At 46.7% G+C, this 21246-nt stretch overlaps 1 protein-coding gene across 5 annotated transcripts in view; it reads left to right on the top strand.

Moving 5' to 3' along the window:
• The window catches only part of ASTN2 (astrotactin 2), an 821466-nt gene that overhangs the window by 754467 nt on the left and 45753 nt on the right, over window positions 1-21246 (top strand). For all 5 annotated transcript variants that reach the window (XM_036915513.2, XM_057498978.1, XM_036915512.2 and 2 more), the window contains one exon: window positions 8679-8820. In XM_036915513.2, the coding sequence (XP_036771408.2) occupies window positions 8679-8820 (142 nt within the window). The remainder of the gene's footprint in view (window positions 1-8678; window positions 8821-21246) is intronic.

Below are 21246 nucleotides of genomic sequence, written 5' to 3'. Positions count from 1 at the left end.
GAAGTGCTGGAGGAATGGAGACTGATGAGAAGCACATTTTGTGCAGTTGATTCTTTCCACTTCACAGTAGTGTAACATTCAGACATGCAATTTAAAAAAGAAAAGAAAACCTCTGTGGATGAGGCTGAGACAGCAGTAAACACACACTGTTGTCCTTAAAGAAAAACGGCAGAGTGGCCCTGGCTTTCCCTCCACCTGCTGCATCCTCTGCAGTCCCATCTCCAGACCGGCTCTCCCCACACATGTTAGCAATACCCACTCCAGCCAAATGTATTAGCATCATTTGTCCTCAAGACGGTGGGGATGACGAGGGCTCTTATGGCCTTAACTTGTACGACTGTAGAAAAGGGCAAGCTTTATTAGCCAAGTGCATATTAGTGCTGAGGTTAATATTATTATTGATAATAAGTTGCAAGGCTCTTTGGTGGGTCACTCATAAAAGCAACAACTGTTGCAATTCTGCCTTGCTAAGCTGTGAGCATGGCAGGAAAGGGGCCTTGCCCACGCAGCTCAGCACTGTGTCTGCTCTAAGTAGTCCTTTTCCTGGTCCCCAGTGGGTGTTCAGAAACTGTTTGTGAACAGTTTCAACAGTGGGGCTCACAGGAGGCCTGTCCTAGGCCTCAGTGAGGAAGGCACAGCAGTGGCTCTTTCTATAAATTCCTCAGAGGCAGAGATTGGGTCTTTTGTAGCAGACACCTCAGGGACCAGGCAGAATCGTCTGGCCCATGGCTATTTCGGCAGCAGCTGTAGCGGCAGTTCTGTCCACACCCAGGCTCACCTTGTGCTGCCAATGACTTCAAACACATGCTTCCACTTTCTGCCCCGTGACTTTGGGCAAGACTGATGAGGTTTCCTAGGCCCAGGGCGAGCACAGCCAAAACAAGTGTATGGGGAAATTCACACTCCCAAGGGATGCTCTCAACCAGTGGTCATCAGAACCCGGGGAATATGTTCTCCAGCTCCCCAACTTTGAGCCAAACAATTCTGGGAGACATACCATTCACTTCTTAGAAGGTCCCTGTAAAATAACACCCCATCGCCCATGGCAGCAAACTTGGTGCCGCCCCTCTATATTGACTTTTCCTCTTCCCTATCTCATTCTTTCCTTTACCCGATGCCTGCTTCTTGGAATCTCCTCCCAAATAAACCATCTGTGCCCAATCCCTTCTCTCAGGCTCTGCTTTCCAGGAAATGCAAAGTAAGACATTCTTCTTCATGTTCTGTTTCCAGACATCAGCTCAGTTTACTGTACACAGTAAATATATTCACTCCCTAGACAAATATTTATGGAGGACCTGCTGTGTACAGGCACTGTGCTAAGTAAACAAACTCCTTCTCCGCGGAGCTTACAGTGGGATATTCACAATACAGTAATTCATCCATATATGAGAGAGATCAATAAATTTTATGAAAAGAAATAGAGTAGCAAAAAGGGAGAGAGGAGAGTGATTAGGTTAGATTGAGTAGCTGGAGAAGGTCTTTCTGAGGAAGTGACATTTAAGCAGCAATCTGGTAATGAGAGGCAGTAAGCCATGCAAAGATTTGTGGAGACCACAGGTGCAAAGTCCCTGTGGTAGGAACATGTTGGAGTATTAGATGAGGAGTAAGAATGCCAGCCAGGCTGGAGTGAGTGAGTGAGTGAGGAAGAAGCACAAGCAATACGGTCAGAAGACAAGGCTAGAGGAAGCAGGACTTAGAAATACTCAGTGTTTTGTTGAATAATAGAATTTTTGTATCCCTCACTCTAGGCAGTGTTTTATAATGGGAAAGGTTCAGGTTTTGGAATCCAACACTTCTATATTTGAAGTCCAGCATTGTTGTTTAGATGGAGTGTGGCCTTAGACATCTTGCTTAAGACCTGTGAACCCTTTTTTTTTTCATTCGTAAAATGGCAATCATAAAACCTACCTCATAGGATTTGTATCTGGTAGGACTCCCGCTTGCAAGTTACAGAAACCAAATGGAAACTACTTCGGTAGCAAAGGGAAAATACTGACTCATCTATTTGAAATATCCAAGGGTACAGCTAGCTTCAGACACAAATGATCCAGGGCTTCAGTTGATGTCATCAGGACTCCGTCATTGTCCCAGGAGTTAGTCTGATTGAGGGGCCTGGATCACTTATTCATCCCTTTTTGGCCTCTGACATTGGAATATCAGGCCATTGAACACATGCCCATCTCTAGCGGAGGCAGGAGACCTGAGCTCCACCTAAATCATATAGATTGAAACTGGAGGAGAACTGGTTTCCCAGTGTAAAACTAGGGTGCTATTAGTAGAAGGATGCATGGGTTTAGAGCAGGTCAAGCCCACAAATGTCCACCTGAGGATGGGTGTGAGGCTGAGCCCGAAGTCCCTTCACAGAGTGCCTGACATATAGGAGCCCTCAGCAGATGCTTGCTAGACCACCATTGCCTTTTTTGGAACGCTTATTTTTTTGGCAGCCCCTTCTCTCCTGTACCATGGGGTCCTATACATGCCTGAAGGAGGTCACGTTGGAGGCAGCCTGGCTGCCCCCAAAACATGTTCTTTCTGATGCTGGTGTTGGAAAGATGGGGGTAGATCCAGCTTCAAACACCGAAGTTTGGTTTCACAGAATTCCACAAATATCTGCGCGGCCAGCCCTATGCTGGGTACTGGTTACAGAGAGGCGACCAAAATGCACTTCCGCAGGAAACACCTCACAGTCTGTAGGCAGATGTGTACTAGGAAAAGCGCAGACTTTGAATCCCAGTTGCCCTCTTCCAGCCTTTACCCCACCACTCCTAGGTGGCTCTTTTTAGGCAAGTCATTTACCCTTCCTTGAACCGTCCCCTCATTGGTAAAAGCACAGTTAACCTGACTCATTAGCTCATTTTGAATATTAATCAAGACAGGGTTGTTTTGAATGCCTTATCAAGACAATATAAGTAAAAATATCCTGCACTTTTGATGTCATATAATAAGAGCTAAATAAACATTTCATTTCCCTCTTTGCCTCCTTGCCTTCCTTCTTTCTTTTTAAAAGTACTTTCTTTTGCAAAAAAAAAAAAAAAAGGGAAGGTTCTAGGAAGTTAGGTATTATGTAATGTATCTAAGAGTGGCTGATTTTCACCAGTAAAATCTTGCCACCAGACAAGTCAGTGACACCTGCTGGGGGTGAGGTAGCAAGGGTGGGGAAGTGCAGACACTGTAAACCAGCCATAGAACAGGCATACCGCATGTCTCATTCACTCTAGCCCAGTCCTCGGAGGATCACCTACTTTCTGGATGAAGAAGCAGTCTCTGGAAGTTTGACCATCCATCCCTAGGTGATACAGTTCAGAGATGGTGGAGCCTGGCTTCAAAACCAGGTCTCATCTGCCCCAGACTTACTCTCTTTCCCCTACCTCATACTGCTGTTGTAATGACAGTGAGAACTATCACACAATGGACTGTCAGATTCAAAACAGCATCCTGTTTTGGATGGAATGAAACAACTGCAGCAGACAGGTAAGAGGTCCTCATCCATGCACTTGGTCCCTGACAAGGTCTCACAGTGCATGTCTGCATTTGCCCAAGTAAAGAAAAGGTGGGGGCACACAGAGCCTTGCTCTTCCCCGCAAACCACCACACGGAGCGTCTGCAGGTTAGAGAGGGGCCAGGAATGAGGGGCCTCTAAGTCCCCTGGGTGTTTCCTGAAGAGTGTGGGGTCCTGAGCAGGGACCCTTCTCCCCACCTGGGCTAAATAATAACTCGCTGCTCCTGCCCTTTCCATTTTGGAATTTCTCTGCTGCTTTTCTCCCAACCTGTTTCCAATTTGCTCATGTGGCCGACTTTGACTGTGACCTCGACTCAATCCGAAGCAAGAGGGTGAGGGAGAGAGCGAGGTAGAGGGAACCTGAGGAGGAAGGGGATCACCGAGGGCGACGAAAGAGGAGGGGGAGAGAACCGGGTCGGGGAGGGGCCTCCAGAACAGTCGCTCTGTTGGGTTGGTTCTGTGCTTTGTTGTGTTGGTTCTGAGGCTTCAGCAGAACCGAGATCGACCTTTTCTGCACATTGTAATGAGAGCAAGGGCTGGAGACTGAGTGAATAAAGAAATGTGTGGGGGTCTGGGCCGAGCCCACTCGGGTTACAGCCCCAGAAGAGCCATAATGGGGAACAGGCACATTCCTGTACAGCGGCTCCCAACTCCCTATCTGTTTTCAAGGAAAGAAAAACAGAGAAAGAATGTTCGAGTCTTGGACAGGCACAGGCACGGCGGCGGCAGCCTGGGGCTGGGAGGGTTCTGCCACGTGGCCATGACAGTGTCGCATGGAGGAGGGGACAGAGGTGGTCCTGGGGGAGTGTCCTAGCAGAAGGCACATGCAGCGCAGAGGCCGAAGAGCTCGGTTTGATTCTGGACTCTGCACCAGAGTGGCTGTGAACCCTTGAATGGGGGGCGACATTCCTGGGCTTCTGTATGTCTGTCAGGGGATAGGCCAGGGATTTAGGATTCAAACACATTTTAAGCCAAAGGTTTTTTTTTTTTTCAACCTAAATGAAACATGGACCATCCGTACCTAAAACAGATCACGCTGGCGTTGCCCTGACTGCAGTTCTGTGTGGGTACAGAGGGTATAAACGTCAGCGCCCACCACGTTCGCCCTTGCTTCTTACTCCTGGACTTCCAAGTACTCTAATTTGCAAACCACTGTTAGACTGTATTGAGTATTGGAAACCTATTGAACTTCTCCTGTCTCTGCTGGGCTTCCCAGCTTTCTCAGAGATCCCAGGCTTAACAAGATGGCAGGATGGGACTCGTGCCTAGCCCAGTGCCAGGCCCATAGTAAATGCCCAGTAAATACAGCTCATATTCGTGGTCAGAAATGGAGGAGCAAGGGCTCCTGGGATAGACAGCTTTGGGAACTCTTCAAGTCTCCGTGGTTTTATCTCATCGGCTGGCTGATACGAATTTTCTCATAAGCTAAAGGGGTCAAGAGGTCAAGTTTTTGCCTCAAGCCTACTTCCCACTTTGTGTATGGCAATGGCCATGGCCATGCCACTTCCCTCACCTGGGCTTCAGTTTTGTCACCTGCAAAAAAGGAGCATTTGGATAAAAAATAATCTCTAAGGGTCCTTCTTTGTTATGACAGTAATAACAATAATAATAAAGATAGACTTTTTGAGCTCTTACTGTATACTAGACATTGTGCTAACTGGTTTGTAAGCTGTACACACAATATTTAATATGATAGTCACAACACTGCAAGTTACATACTATTATTATACCCATTTCACATATAAGAACATAGATGTGGAGAGTCAAGGAACCTGTCCAAGGCAAGCTGTAAGTGGGGGTGTGCAGGATTTAATCCTAGGCACTGTAAATTCAGAGCCCAAACGCTGAACCACTGCATTGTATTACTGTCTGCTTAATTGTACCTCCACCAGGTGTGGAGTTTGGCATTGCAGAACCACAGTACATGTGTTGCACTTTGTGCATAGAGTTCCCCCCCGACTTTTATTAGTCACCTCTATTAGGTGAGAGACAGTGAGGGGTCACCTCAGTCATCTGTCTCCATCTAGGATGCATTTAAACCTTCTGGAAGAGAGTACCAAGAAAAGCAATCTTACAATTGACCTTACTGATCTGTTCTTGTCCTAAACTAACCTCCCTGTTGTCAGATTACAAACTGTAGAAGGTCAGGGACCATTGCTTTTATTGTTTTATTCCCCAAACCCATAGAGCTAAGAGATTGGTATAAATTCAATCACAAATTGAGCATAATTGAGAAAGCTCACTTTCTAACACTATCACTTTAAAATTTTCTCTAGGAGGCAGCATAGTATAAGAGGAAAGGTATGGCTTTGGAGTTAGGATATGGGTTCAAATCTCAGCTCTGTTCTTGCTATATTTGTGAGCTTAACCTGAGTTTTACAACAGAGACACTAACATTTACCTCATTAGGATTGAACATTGTGAGGATTAAGTGGAAAAGAGAAAAGTTAGTCCTAAATGTAGGTTTCCTTCTTTTCAATCCTTTTCATTTGAAGGTCATCGTGTATATATAGTCCCAAGTAGAACTGGGCACTAAATATCCTTCTCATGTCCTTTATATAACTAGTTATATAGGCCATGTTACCCAATTACTTCACCTGAACTAAACTATACACCTCAGAACTCTGTGCCAACCTTACCTACCTGATGTGTTTATGGGGCTTTTATCCATGGTCTAAATTATTCTGAAATGCATGGAAATATCTGGAAGGCTATGCTCATTTGAAGATAAATGTCAACCATCTTTTGGCTTGAAGACAGTCAATTAATACAGGCTGCAGGCATACTGAATTCCCTCATGAAGAGCCAACTCTTTCAATGGCTATCTGGAAACAAATTGAAAAGCAGACAGACATGGATCCAAGTTCAAAGAAAACAAATGTGAGCAGCCAGACTCGGAATCCTGGGAAGCCAAGAGGAACAAAGCCCTCGCTGCATCCAGCAAATACGCGCATGTTTTCTCCCCTTTTCTCCATTTTCCCCCATACATTGCTTCACTTTGGTACCGATTGGAAGAGATGCATTATTGGTTTATGGTTTTACTGTGGAGGAAGCTGACTTCAGAGGCCCACAGAAGAACTGGATACCAAAACCTACGGTGCTAACAAGGCTTCATTCCTAGTCGTTTTGCAGCAGAACCTCTGGTTCTCGACAAAGAATTTCTTCCTAGACTCAGCCTTTCTTTCTAGACTCCAAACTCATAAAGGAGTTCTTGACCCCTCTCTACAGAGAGAAAAACTGAGACCCTGAGAGGCTACGGCACTTGCATAGATGGTGGAAACTTCAGTCCCAAGTCTGTCTGGCAGTAGCCACTGACTCGCTTGCCACTGACATTAACCCGATTCAGACACTTGCTCTGGCATCCCTATATCAAGTCTATGAAGTGTGTATGTTGTCTTTATAAAAAGTGGAAAACAAAACACACTATTCATCAGCTCTGCTGTATTGGACCGTAGGGACACATGCACTTAGAGAACTGAGGTCATCGGGACCATCCAGACAGTTCAGATCAGACAAGTGTTACGTGATTCACTTGCGATGAATGGTAGAGAAGTGCCATGAGGCTTCTCTGGGTCTCAGTCTTCTCAGATACTCGGCCAACATTACTGTTCTATGCTGGTTCTGCTATACTGAGTTGTCCTTAATCCCAAATAGAGAGGATATTGTTGAACAAATGTCCTCCTCTTGTTTATTACTGAGAATATAAGCGAGTAGAGTGTGAGGCACTCCGTATCAGGCATGAAGGAGAACAAGGAAACAACAGATGGGAAGCCTCATATAATTTCATATTGTGTATAAAATATACCTCATTGCCTATTTGCTCCTCAGTCATCCAATTTTAGAATTGGAAGGGAATTTAGAGGCTATTTAGTCTGGCTCATTTACTTTATCTATTTTTAAATAAATTTCATTGATTTTTTTCCCTTGTTACAAAAGCAACAAATATTCATTGTAGATAATTTAAAAAATAGAGATAAGCAAAAATAAGAGAGAAAAATACCCATTATCTCATTTTCCTTATAAAGTCACTATTACACATTTGCTATATTTTCTTCCTACTCCTTAGATATACTTGTAAAACTAGATATATTTGTGAAATTTCCACCACAAATTAGATTATTCTGTAATAGGGTAACCTGTGTTTAAACTTACTAAGTCATGCATATCCTTTCATATAACTGCATATTCTTCCACAATATTATTTAAATGGTTAGAAAATATTCCTTGGCAACATTAAATTATAATTGATATTGCTATTTCTATGTCATTGAACATTTAATCATTCTAAATTATTGCTAGTTTAAATAGTACTGTAATGTTTATTCTCATGACTTAATATTTGTGCACATGTGATTTGAGCACCTTCACTTTACATAGGAAAAAACCAAGGCACATAGGTGGGAATTTAGTTCTCCAAAACTATCTAGCAAATTCTTAACAGAGCTAAGGCTAGATCCCAAGATTCCAAATGTTCAGTCATTTTGTCTGGTCTTCCTGCTCGTCCTATTTCCAGTGAACTTCAGCTGCTTCCTAAAACCCGATGGCTGGATTGACTTTAGAGATCATGAAGTTCAGAGTACTTATTCTTCCACTGTTCCTTCCTGCCCATGACCTTCATCACTAATCAGTCATGGAACTCTCTTTCCCACTTAGATGGAACAAGTCTTTGTCCATCTCAACAGAACACTCCGTGGATCTAGTACCAGCACATAAGAGCAACCATGTGACATGAAACCTATTTTACATCCCTAGTCCAACTCCTTCATCATGTAAGGCAAGAATATGCAATTCCAAGAAGGAAGTTCCTTGCTTAAGAGGTCAAGAGGAAGTTAATGGCAGTTAAAAGGCCAGAACAGTGTTATTCTGGACAGAAAGCATTGTCCCCTAGTTGTTTTTCATGCATTTTTATCACACAATAATTTACCTCATTTGAGCCTTGCTACAATCTTGTAAAGTAGGTGTTAGTGCCCCCACTTAACAGTTGAGAAAATTCAAGCATACATTTAAAGAGTCAGCAGGCCTAGATACTAATCTGTGCCATTTTCATACCCTGTGCTTGTTCTGTCCACTAGTCCTCCTGATAATGGTATCCAGACATCTGGTGGGTTTGGACAACAGCAAGAATGTCTGCTCACCAAGGCCTGAGTAGGGGAGCTCATCTTTCTTTGTCTCCCTCCAGGAGAGTTCCTGAGCTTTGCTGATGACTTACTCTCTGGCCTGGGCACATCTTGTGTAGCAGCTGGTCGAAGCCATGGAGAGGTTCCAGAAGTCAGTATCTACTCCGTCATCTTCAAGTGTCTGGAGCCCGACGGCCTCTACAAGTAAGACATGCTGGGTGCGTGGGGAGCGTGAAGCAGACAAGCCAAGTTTAAGTCTGGGAGGCAAGACATGAGTAATCTGTCCAGGCCAGCCAAATGTTTTATGGGCTAGCCTGTGTGTGCACCTTGGGTTGCTAAGATTTAGGAGTGTCTATTGGAGAAGTGTAGCCACAGTGAGTCACAGTCATACAAGATTAGTGCTGAAGGGCCCAGGGGGGCCAGAAACTCAAAACCATTTCTCCTATGGATGAAGTGGCAAGTTAACAAGGAAGGCTGGGACAGGAGTCCCTGCCTGGTGCTCTTTGCTCAATTCTGTGATACCTCCTCTGAAAAATATTACCTTAGCACATCTGAAGTATCTATACATACAAGGTATATATGTGATATATATATACATATAAATTTTTATTAACAGATCCAGCCAGTCCCTTAGAAATAGTTTCATTATCATTCCTTCATAAAATACAGCCATTGCATCCAAACTTCTGGATATGCAAAAGAAAGCATTCTGAAACTCCATCTATTAATCTCAGTGGGAAAAGACACTCATTTTTCTTTTGTTTGCCCTCTCAAAGAATGTGGCCACATTGGGATGCAACAATCATAAGCTATAACACAGAGTTCTTGATACCAACTCTCTTCATGTAGCCTAATTACGAAACTATAGGCCACCTCCCTTACCAACCTAGAAATTTGCAGCAGTTAACAAGGTGAACATTATGCACCAATTACTCAGCTCATTGTTTTTTTATTTCTTTTACTCATTCACTCAAAGATTCTTCAGTTATCCATCTATCTACCCAATTACTCAACCATCCCCCATCCCTTCTTTCTATCCATACTTCCATCCATCCATCTCATTCATCCACCTATCTATTCATCCACTTATACTCCATCATTCATTCACTTATTTATTCATCAGTTCTTTCATTCACCCATATATATATTTACTCATTCATAACTCATTTACTTATTCAGAAGATGTTCTCTGAGGATCTCCTAGGTCTCAGGGCTGTGCTAGGAAATGCAGGTATGAATGTGACTAAGACGGAGTTTCCACCCTCAAGTAACTTACAACCTATTGGTGGCATGAAAGGTCACAGACCATGGATTCAAATCTGGCTTTGATATTTTTAGTTAAGTGACCTTAGGTAAGTTTCTTTACTTCTGTAAGTATCAGTAAAACAGAAATAATAAAACCTAGGTTGCCGAGTTACATGAGAATTAAACAAGAAACACCCTAGCACAGTATCTAAGTATATACTCAATAAATATTTGTCCCTCCACAGTCTGTGAGTCTCCCTCACCTCCAAGATGCATCCCATCCCCACTTCCTCTAGAAGACCACGACTCTCCTAAGGACCACTGTGCTCTTTTGAACATCTGACATATTCAGACTCATAGGTAACACCCAGTGAGTTTGTGCACCGACCTCAGGAATATCACTGTAAGCGGGAAATCGGGCCATCTGACCCCAGCTTTGCCACCCACTGCCTCTTAGATGTTGAGGCCCATATTTTATTTTATACAGAATATAATCAACTGGGAATAGCGAAAGCTGTAGGAATGGAATTCCCAGAGTACAACAGGCTATCAGCTCTCTTCCAGTGAGACATCGGGACTAACTTCATGGGAGACCTAGCATTTGCCTCAGGCCTTAAGTGGTGACCTGGGATCTAGATCTTGATAGCATGACTCTACAGCCTCTTAATCATTAAGCGCTGACACCCACCCCCTGGGCTTTAGGGTCACTGCATCTATGAAATGCAAGTATGTGATTAGATTAAGAGCGATAAGGTCCTCTCCAAGTCTAAAAACTATGATTACATGAAGAAAACACCGTTTTAAAAATATTTCCTGATGACTGCTTCTGGTTTCTCTGTCCCTCTTTCAGGGCATAGACTGGAGGCAGACAGATCTGAGTTCAGATCTCTTCTCCAGACTTATCAGCTGCGTCAATTAAGTGAGCTTTTCAACTTTCTGGGCCTCCATTTCCTCCTCTGTGAATACACAAATAATACCAGTGCCCAGCCCACTGGGACCCCAAGAAGATTTGATGAGCTGATGCACAAAAGCTCCCCACCTTCTGGTGAGCTCCCAGAAGGCGCATTGGAAGTATTAGCTGTTAACACTCTTGCTCTTGTTGTAATAATTAATTTCAACTTCTCCCCTCCATTCTCCAACTGTTGGGAGAGAGAGCATCTAGTAGAGAGGGGCAAGAGCCCTGGCAGGTGGTTCCTATTTATTGAGACACAGCTAGCAATTCTGTCACTGGGTGACGTACTGGGGGCTTGGCATTAGCCAGGCTGGAACCCAACAGGCCTGTTATGTAGAGAGCAATGACCTGTTTTATGGAACCCCAAAGCAATGAACACTGAGAGCTGACAAATCAACTGACATCCTTTAGCAGTGACATCATTTCCCCTCGCCTCTTCTTTTCCTCCCTGCCTGGCACCCACTACCTCCTTGCCTTCTCTTGAGGTAGGAGTATCCTTTCTTCTTCTGTGCTGAAAATGCACTATCATCCCTGACTCTGAACACGTCTGTATTTTTACTTTTGAAATCGGTTCTGTCAGTGGCCCTGGGCTCTGGGATGCTCTGACAAGGAGCCAGGGTGTTGTTTGGACCAGCCTCATAGCCCATTGGCGGCTCTCCTCTCCTGAAGACTGACCGACAAGGTCTAAGTTTTAAAATAGTTCCAGTGTCAGTTCTTGGAGTTTCTCATTTTCTGCTTGTTCATGCCTTACCAAAATTAGTTTTCTTCCTCTTGGGCCAAAAAGACAGTGTGTGGCAATGGAAAGAGCACAGGCTTTAGGAACATGCTGAGCTGGGTGCAAATCGTGGATCTGCCCCATATTCAAAACCTGACTGCGGAAAATTTTTCTTTTGTCACTGCCCTATGTAACACTTTCTTCCTCTGGAAAAAGAAGACTGGCAACCGTGCCTGTCTCATTACACTATAGGGAAGAACGTTAAGTGAGAAACTCCATGCACACGGTCTACCAGAAGGCCTGGTATTTAGGAGGCCTGCAGGAAATGTTAGTTACTTTCTTCTTCTTCCTGCTTCATTTTCCTTGACTCAATTGCCAGTTATCAGTGTCTCTTTCTCCCAGGGACAAGCCTAGAGGAGCTATAGCCTGTGAGGCAGGTTGAGATCCTACTAGCCCTGGAAAGAATGACCATCCAGGATCCTCTGGGGAGAAATAGGATGAAAAAAGAGCATGGTGTAGACCCCCCAAGGTTTAATGAAGCACAGTCAGGCACTAAACCCCCATCCATGCTGCCAGAAGGTGAGGTGGGAGGATTCGGGTGACACAGGTGTGGGGGACCAATCTCTCAGGCAGGAAGTCCAGGGTTACATCCCACCTCTTGGGTTAAACTTTCATGTTCTTTCCTTTCTCTGCAATTTCAGTATTTTCAAAATGAAGGTGCATTAGATGAGAGTTCTGGGGATGCAGACTTTTGCCACGGGATTGCTTCTCATCCTTTTTCTCCTCTTCCTCCTGGGCTTGTGCCCTTCCGACTACTGTGCCTCTCTCACTTTTCATTTTGCCCTACCGTGCCTCTCTGTGTCTCTGTCCATCTCTCCTTGCCTTTTAGTCTTTCTCTATGTAAGTATTTTCAGCATGGTTCGCTGTGTTTCTCTGTCTGCCATTCTGCTAAGCATTCCTTATTTGCCTTTTTCTTTGATAATCTGTTCGACTCTTTTCTGTGTATGTAGCTCAGTTTCTCTGTCCTCTTTCTTGACTTTTGGTTCCCACCTCTGAATCTGAACCCCCCTGTACCCCGACTTCCTCTCCCTACCCCACCTAGGAAGGCAGGCCCTCCATCCATGTAATTTTATACAGCACCACACGGCTGAGACCAGTTGAAGGAGTGAAAGTCAACAGTGTGTCCTAAGATCACCCCGGTGTAACAAAACAGAAACATCAGCTCTTGAGCCCTGTTTAAATTTAATTTCCTTGTTTGCTTCATTTGTTTTGCCTTTGAATGAAAACAAACAAAGAGCAGCAGAGAGGGGGTCCCCGAAAGGTCTGCCAGTGCAGCAGCTCCCATCCCCTTGGGTTGCTGGAGCCTGGAGCTGACCCTGAGCAGGAATACTACTCAGAGTGGCTGAGTCAGGCCACGCTGGGCATCCGCAGTCCCTGCCCATGCCTGGCCACAGGCCTAGACACCCTTCTTATTGCCACTCCCCAATTTCCTACAACCCAAGGTAATTAGCCTCTGTCTTGTCTTGGCTGCCTTACCTCTCTCTGATCGTGGACGACTGCCAAAGGGTCCTGAGCAAACAAGCAGCAGCAGCCAGGCCCGATTCCTGGGGTGGGGGGCTCATTCCCACACACTCAGAGGCTTGCCTCAGGCCCACCTTCACCTCCCTGGCCTCAGCTCTGTGAAAGGAATGCCAGGGAGCCTGGGTACTACAACCACGTGCCAACATCCACGGTGGGCCCGGAGACTGGTGAGGGAGGCGAGGGGCGGGGACGGGGAATGCAGGGGTGGGTGGAGGTGGAGGAGAGGAAGGAAAAGAACACCATGGTTCTGCAGAAGGAGAAGCACTGGAAGAAAGAGCCTGAGGTCTCAGCAGTCAGCCATTCCCACACGTGCTCCCAGCGAGACCTGGGGCCAGTTCATGCCCCTCCTCTGGCCTTGATGTTCTCATCTGTGAAATGGAAAGGTTAATCTTGGTGCTGTAAGACTTGCTTACTGGGTGTCGATGGAGACTCCTCTCAAAGTCCTGATTCTCAGCGCCCCCAGTTCTTCCCGGATAATGGAAGTAGTAGTGATAATGATGGTTTATTGAGCATCTGCTGTGTGCCAGGAACCATGCTAAGGATGTCACGTGTGCTATTTTATTTAATCTTCACCATAACCCTGCGGACCTGATGCCATCATCATCATTTCCTGTTTCACAGATGGGAGAACTGAGACTTAAAGGAGCCAACTTTTGGCCTAAAGTCACATGACAGGAGGAGCTGGAGCTGAGATCCATACCCAAACTGGCTCTGCCCACCCTCCCCTGTACCCCACATTATGGCTCTGTTCTCGTCCACTTCCAAGGAAAGAACACAGACGGGAAGACAGGCCCAGGTCTGCAGCCTGCAGACCCCAGGGAATATACTTCACACCTCATCATTCTCCTCTGTAAAATGGAGCTAATTCATCTCATCCATAAAATGGAGATAATTATTTATACCTCTGCAGGTTGTTGCAAAGACTAAACTGGATGGCAGAGGAGAAGGTGCTTCGGATTTTTCACACGGTGGTCCGCACATGAAGGAGGGCAATCGTGATCGTTCTGTTTGTCAAAGAGCAGAGAGCAGAACTGGGAAGGGCAACAGGAGGCAGTAGACATTGTGAATCCACATTCTCCTTTCCACCCTCCACCACATATACATATTTTTAAATCAGACAGAGGTGAGCTTTGCCATTGCCCCTACACTACCCACTGTGTGGCCTGTGACAAACTTCTTAACCTCTCTGAATTTCAGTTTTTTCATCTGTGAAATGGGATCATAAGAGGACCAGTTCCATAACATTGTGAGGATTCAGTGAACTGACATGTAAAGAGCACAAGGGAGCATCTAGCTGTCAGTACTTCCCGAGGGGTGGGAGGATGAGTGCCCACCGTTGTGACTGTTCCCTAAGCACTTGTGCCTGGGGTCGCCACCGTCAGCACCGTTGTGTCCACACCTTTCCTGCGTGAGGGCCAAGTTAAGTCTTCATCTCTGACACTGGCCCCGTTGCTCATCACTCCCCAGGCACACTTGCTATAGGTGCCAGCCCCTTCCTTCTCCTTCGTTTGCTTCTACTCTTCCCTTTCTCCAGAATGACATTCTCCCAGCTCTGCCCATGACTGCTTCCTTGTTTTCCTTCAGGTCCTTGATTAAGTGGCATCTCCTTAGAGAGGCCCTCCTCATCCACATCCTCTATGGTAGATCCCACCTGCCACACACAAAGCCACAGTACTTGCTAAAGTTGTAATGATGTAGCATCTGTTGACTTGTTCGCTGTCTGTCTTGTCTCACTAGAATGTCAGCTGCCTAGAGCAGGGTCTGTGCCTGCCTTTTTCATCCTATATCCCTGGTGCCTAGAACAGTGCTTAATGCCCAGTAAAGAATCCAATGAACAGTTGTTGAACAATTAGAATGAATTTCCAAGTCCATGCAAAAATCTGCAGACACTGACTTATCTCCTTTGCTCACTTACAACCTCTAACTCATTTTCTCAAGCATTCAGGACTCGTCTACTCTGTGTCAGGCTGTGGGCTACTACCATATCTCTCTCTCTGTATCTCTGGGTTTCTATGTCTGTCTCTCTGTTTATCTATCTATGTATCTATCATCAATCTTATCTAAAATAATCATCAAAACAACTCTGTAAGGCAGTTACTATCATTCTTTTCCAATAGATCAGGGTACTAAGGCACTGAGAGTTTAGATAACTTGACCACAGCTCAAGCTAGTAAGTGGAGAAACCCAGGTTTGAACTCAGACAATTTATTTCTAGAACCTGAACTTGAAATTACTACACTAGATTCTGAGAAGAGTTGGACGTGTAGAAACTCTGGGGGTCTGGCAGGCGAAGCTGTTTAAAGGGATCTTTTGTGCAAATGTCCATGCCCAGGTAAGTTGGAAACAATATGGAAAACAGATTTTCAGTCTCGACACCAAAATCTACATGGCTGCCACTGAACTCTGAGCTTTGTCCTGCCTCTGCAGTCCTGGCAGGGACACACAAACAGCTGAACCATGAGTCTCTACAAAGACCTCCGATCCTCCTCGTGATAGACTCCCAGTGCCCAGGATCACCAGCTCTTATCTGATTCGTTGTTTCCCACATGTTGCTGCAAACAAGTCCAGGCTCCAGGCCCAAAGATGGAAAAGCCCAGGGGGCTTGGAGACTTGGATGAAGCATTGCTGTGCTCTGGATAACCCCCAGGTCACTCCTGCTTCTGCCTGGGCAGCACGTTACGGAAGCAGCCAGGGACACTGCCATGGATATTATAATTATATATTAGATGAAATCCCCAAATTTTCCTTTATTTACATTCCTACCCTACCCTCTTCATTTCCTCTCTTCATGCCAAGAATCAGTACAGAATTTACTGGAAACAGCATGGAAGTCATCAGGAGTTATCCAGGGCTGACTTCCAAAAGTGCTTGCCCAGATAATGGGAGGCGAGAGACCTGAGGGCCATCTTGCCCCAGGCCCTCGGCAGCTATGAGTCTTGGGCACAGAGTTTCCCCTTTGGAGGCCTCTGTTTCTGCATCTTTAGACAAAAGATTGAGTGGGGCCATCCCAAAGGACAGTTTCATGACTTCGAAGCCTGTGCATCTTAAGAGATAATAAAGGCGGGGAGACAGACTCAAGCCCCTGGCAATTGACGAGGGAAGAGTCTGAGGCCGGCGGAAGAGCTCCCTTCAACCTGGGCTGGATAACTGTCCCCTCTCTCAGTTTCAGGACCCAGTCTGTTCAGTGGGCCTCCCAAGCCAAGTCCTCGACACGACTGGGCTCGCCTCTGAGGGGCCTCTCAGCTCCCAGGAGAAAGGAGACAGGCACGGAGCAAGCCTTGCACACTGACCAGGGGCCTGGGCCGCAGCCTCTGCACCCATGCGAGCTGACGCTGAAGCCCAAGGCTGATCCAGGACGCAGCGGGGGAGGAAGCCAGGCGGGCCTGACAATTCCCACCCTGCCCCTCACTGGCTTTTCCTTCCCACTGTGAACTTTGCGCAGTCTTTCTTTTTTGCCTCTTCATCCCCCCCCCCCCACCTCCTTCCATCCTGCCTGCCTTCCGTCCTCTTCCTTTCTTGCCTTTCTCCCTGCATCCTCTCCTGTTTTGCTAACATCTCTCCTTTCCCTCCCGGCTTTGTCCGTTTCTCTATTATTCCTGACTTCCTCTTTCGTCTCTCCCCTTCCCTCCTTCCGCTTTGCTTTCTTGTTCTCTCTCTGTCTAGGTCAAGAATGCTGCCTCTCTCTCTCTCATTCTCGGTGTCACTGACTTCCTACCCGTCAGTCTCTGTCTTTTTGTGTCTATGTTCACTTGTCTTTACCGGATCCCTCTGCATCTGTATGTCCTATCTCTTCCTCCTTTTCTTATCACTTCTCAGTCTCTGTCTTGCTTGGTACCAGGACCTCTCTTCTTCCATCGTGTGTCTTTCCCCTCTTCCTTCCCACCCTGGCCTAAATACAAGGGTCTGGGCCTACTCGATGGCTCTGGGCTAAAAAGCCAGTTGGATGTGGCCAGGGGTCCCAGAGCTCAGCAGGGGCGCCATGGCTAGGTGGTGCCCTGTCCTGTGGGTCAGGAGGTAGGGTGAAGGAGGCAGATAACTGGATAACTCAAGACTCAATTCCATCTAGCGTCGGGTCATGCTGACCTCTCCGAAGTGCACAGTTGGGGCCCCAGAGAGGGGAAGAACTGTCCTCAAGCCAGAAGCATATACAGCCATGTGTCCCCAGCCAAGAGAGATTCGTAGAGGAAAAATAAAGCTGTTTTTCAGCCGACAGACTGTGAGGCTCCTAAAACCTGCTGGGGACTCTCAGGCAGGCTGTTTCTTTCCTCAAACTGCGTCAGGATTTCATCCAGGAATGGGACACCAGCCAGGGTTCTGGAGGGACAGGGTACAGGCTGCTCGTGTGAACTCGCAGAGGGTGGAGGGATGGGAGCCGAAGTCGTGCTGGAAAGCGAGGCCTTGAATGCGGGCAGAGGAGCTGGACTTTATCCTGAAGGCAATGGGGAGCCAGGGAAGGCTATATTTAAACCTGTGTTTTGTGGCGACCGCTCTGACCATGGTGTGGAGAATAGGCTGGGTTGAGTGGAGAATCAGGGAGGCTGTTCAGTGCGGGGGAGGGGAAGGATGGGTCCTCACACATGTGGGGATCCAGGGAGTGGTGCCCTGGGGCACGTGCTGGGCCAAAGGGGAACAGCATGGGCTCAGCTCAGTGTGGAAATGTCAGGAAACAGCCTTTCCTATTCTCAGTAACTGACTGTAGTGCAGAGTGCTTAGGAAAAGGACATCTTTGTTGGGCATCTGCAGTGAGCCTCACACAAAGCCAGGAGCTTGGGATGGGGAACTAACCAAGCCAAAGCAGGCCTCTGCTCTCTCAGAGCTCGCGGTCCTGGTAGGGAACCAGAAGGGGACAGGCAGTTACACGGTGCTTCACTTCAGGTACTGATGGGAAAGCCTAGCGGCCGAGGAAACACCAAGGAAGGGCTCCTGACCCAGTCATGTCTCCTTCAGTTCAGCTTTGCAGACCTACTGCGAAGTCTTCCTGAGGAAGGGAGAGGGGGTGCTGCCCTGGATTGAGTAGCGCCACCCCACAAAATTCACATCTTCCTGAAACCTCAGAATATGACCTTATTTGGAAACAGAATCTTTGCCAATGTAATTAATTAAGGATCAAAATGAGATCATACTAGATTAGGTTCATCCCTAAATTCAATATAGTGACCAGTGTCACTTTAAAAAGAGGAAAGGACTCAGGAAGTCACACAGAGAGAAGAAGGCCCTGTAAAGGTAAAGACAGAGATTGGAGTTTTGCTGATGAGCTAAGGAATGTCTGGAGCCATCAGAAGCTAGAGGAGACAAGGAAGGAGTTTTCCCAAGAGCCTTCAGAGAGGACATGGCCCTGCTGACACCTTGATTTCAGCCTTCTGGCCTCCGGAACTGTGAGAGAATCCATTTCTGTTGTTTTAAGCCACCACATTCATGGTCATTTATGACGGCAGCTGTAGGAAACCAATACAGGGGTGAGGAGAGCTTCAGGCAGAGGCCGGATTAAGAGAAGCCTGGGAGGCAGAGACGGCTGATGCAACAGCGAGTGTAGCTGGATGTGGGGAGCAAGGAGTGGGTAGGAGAGCTGGAGCTGCAGAGGGCCGGCCCCAGGAGGAGCGTGGGAAGGATACAAGGGACAATGGCATGGATGGCTTCATGGCTGCCGGGAAGGGTTGCTCTGCAAGAAGGCCAAGCATCTGAACAGCATCCATAGGAGAGAAAGCAGGTAACCTAAAGCCTAGATGTCATGCCCCTGAAGAACATTTGAGTAATCAGACTATTTATTCAAGCTAAGAGAAGACACAGGAGAATGGCCCACTGTCTTCAACGCTTCGTAGAGCAGTGTGGGTGTCAGAGGGCACAGATGCGTTCACTCTAACCCCAGAGGGCAGGGTGGGGTGAAAGGCTATGAGGGAAGTAGATTTTAGGTCCCTATCAGGGAACATGGCAGTGCTGGCCCTCAGTAGGGTGGGACTCTGAGGGGCTAATGAGAGCCCAGTGCTCAGGGCAGCACAGAGCTGAGGGAGGTGGGGGCGAACTCTCAGCCAGGCTTTGCCGACAGCAGCGGGTCAGCATAGCCAAATGCGTGTCATAGGGAGCAGTGGGGACTGCAGTAAATTAGGAACAGAGTGGAGAGTGCTTAGCTCCAGCTAACCACTGCAGTGTGAGAGTGGAGACCCGATGTTGAAAAAAATCTTCTGAGCCATAACTGTAGATGTTGAGGTGAAATCTCTTAATTAGTAGTTGCAGGTGACCAACTTAAAACCAGTCACATAAACTAATTTTGTTGGTCCCAGTTAGCCTGCAGGTCATTAATTTGGAATCTCTAATCTAGGTCTCCTGTCTCGGGGTACAGATGGGGAAGCTGAAGCCTCAAGAGACCCAGAGATTTCATAGTCACAGCAGAGCCAGGATTAGCACATGGAGGTCCTGACACAGCTCTTACCAGCAAGCCTTGACCCACACCTTCTACCTTAGGGTTACCTTGTTAGGGGAGAGCACAGAGCCAGCTCAGCATGGGCTCCCAGGGGGGGGGTGATGAGCCACACTCGTCTTTGTTCCCAGCTTTGCCAACCATCTATCAGGGGCCTTGAACAAAGGTCTTCTTCCTCTTTCTGAACTTCAGTTTCTTCTTTGTTCGGAGAGGGATTGATGAGGAGATTGGATGGAGATGTTCCTTCTTTCTCTGACTTTCTAGGACTCTAGGAACTCCTGAAAATAGGAATGGATCCAAGCCAGAAGCCAGGCACCCTAACTTCCCTGCTCACATTGTGCCGGCTGTGGGCCTGTCCCAGCATGCAGAGGGGCTGCCCAGCACCCCCACCCCTAGTCTCACCTCCATCTGTGAAAGAACTGTTGCTGTGAGCAGTCTTAGGTCATCCTGGAGAGGTGTTAGCAGACTGCAGGGGAACACCATGAATGATGTGTAGCAACTGAAAGGCAAGACAGAATCCAGATTTCTGGCATCTTTCTTTCTTCTGTGTTCTCCTTTTCCCCAAGGACAAACTCCCCCATGTACCAACAACCCCATTCTGCTTTCACATTCAGATCACAGCAGGAAAAAGCCTGAGGTCTCAGACATCCCTGACCAGACCTTTTCTCTTTATAGGAGAAACCGAAGCTCAGAGAGGTCACAGGGCCTGCTTTCGGTCAGAGCTAGGCTGGACCAGGGCTCTTGACTCTACACTAGAGCCCACCTACTGTTCTCTCATCCTCGGTCCAAGAGTACATGTGCCCCCAACCCACTTTAGTGTCTGAGAGGCTAACAGCCTGGCATAAGGAGTCAGAACACCCTACGGTCGATTCAAATCTCAGACACTTTCTGGGCTGTCCAACATACCTGTTTGCCTTGGCCCTCGATTTCCACATCTGTAAGAGAAGAGTATTCCTACTTCTTACATTAGAGTTTTGTTGTGAAGCAAATACAGAGTATTTAGTGCATGCAGAGCTCCCTCCCAAGCATAGCATGCCCAGCACACAGTAGGTGCTCAGTATCAAGTACATACCAAATACAAACAAGACGTTTCTTCAGTAGGTCTTCATCAGGGATGCCCATAAAGTGGATCTCAGGATTGGCTAATTTCCCCATCCACCGTGAAGTCGCTCACATCTCTGTCCTCTCTCCAAGTTCCCAGCAGACCTTTGGACATGAGATATGTTAAATTTGGGATTGTTTTCCCCAAATATCTGACATAACAGGAGGTGCCTTCCCTCTTGTGTTTTTGTTTGTTTGTTTGTTTGTTTTTCTGCTAGTGTTCCTTGAACCTGTCCTAATGCAGTTCTCACGATCATCCAGAACTAAGATTGTCAGTGATACAAGAGCGGGACAGATTTTAGAAATCATGTTTTAGGACTCTGTGAATCCCTAACATATGACCTGGCATTTAGTGGGTACTTAATTTGGTAAATACCAAAGGTCAGCAATAGATACTGCAAGTTGAATGGACGGAGTCAGCCCTTCTATATAAATATATGGAGGTTCATCTGTAGCGATTAGCCAAGGACATAACAGTGCCATGGCCCCTGCCTGCCCATCACTCTCCCCTTCAACCAGTTATCCAGTTCTCAGCACCAACCACTGATGGTGTTAAGGTCCACTGAACTCTTTGAACCTCCGCAATATGGTACCATCTAAGGTGGGTAGTATAGTATCCCC

The sequence above is a fragment of the Manis pentadactyla genome, chromosome 3 (genome assembly GCF_030020395.1).
Source record: "Manis pentadactyla isolate mManPen7 chromosome 3, mManPen7.hap1, whole genome shotgun sequence".
Taxonomy (NCBI): domain Eukaryota; kingdom Metazoa; phylum Chordata; class Mammalia; order Pholidota; family Manidae; genus Manis; species Manis pentadactyla.
The sequence above is the reverse complement of the archived record's forward strand: the minus strand, read 5'-3'. Positions and strand labels throughout refer to the sequence as shown.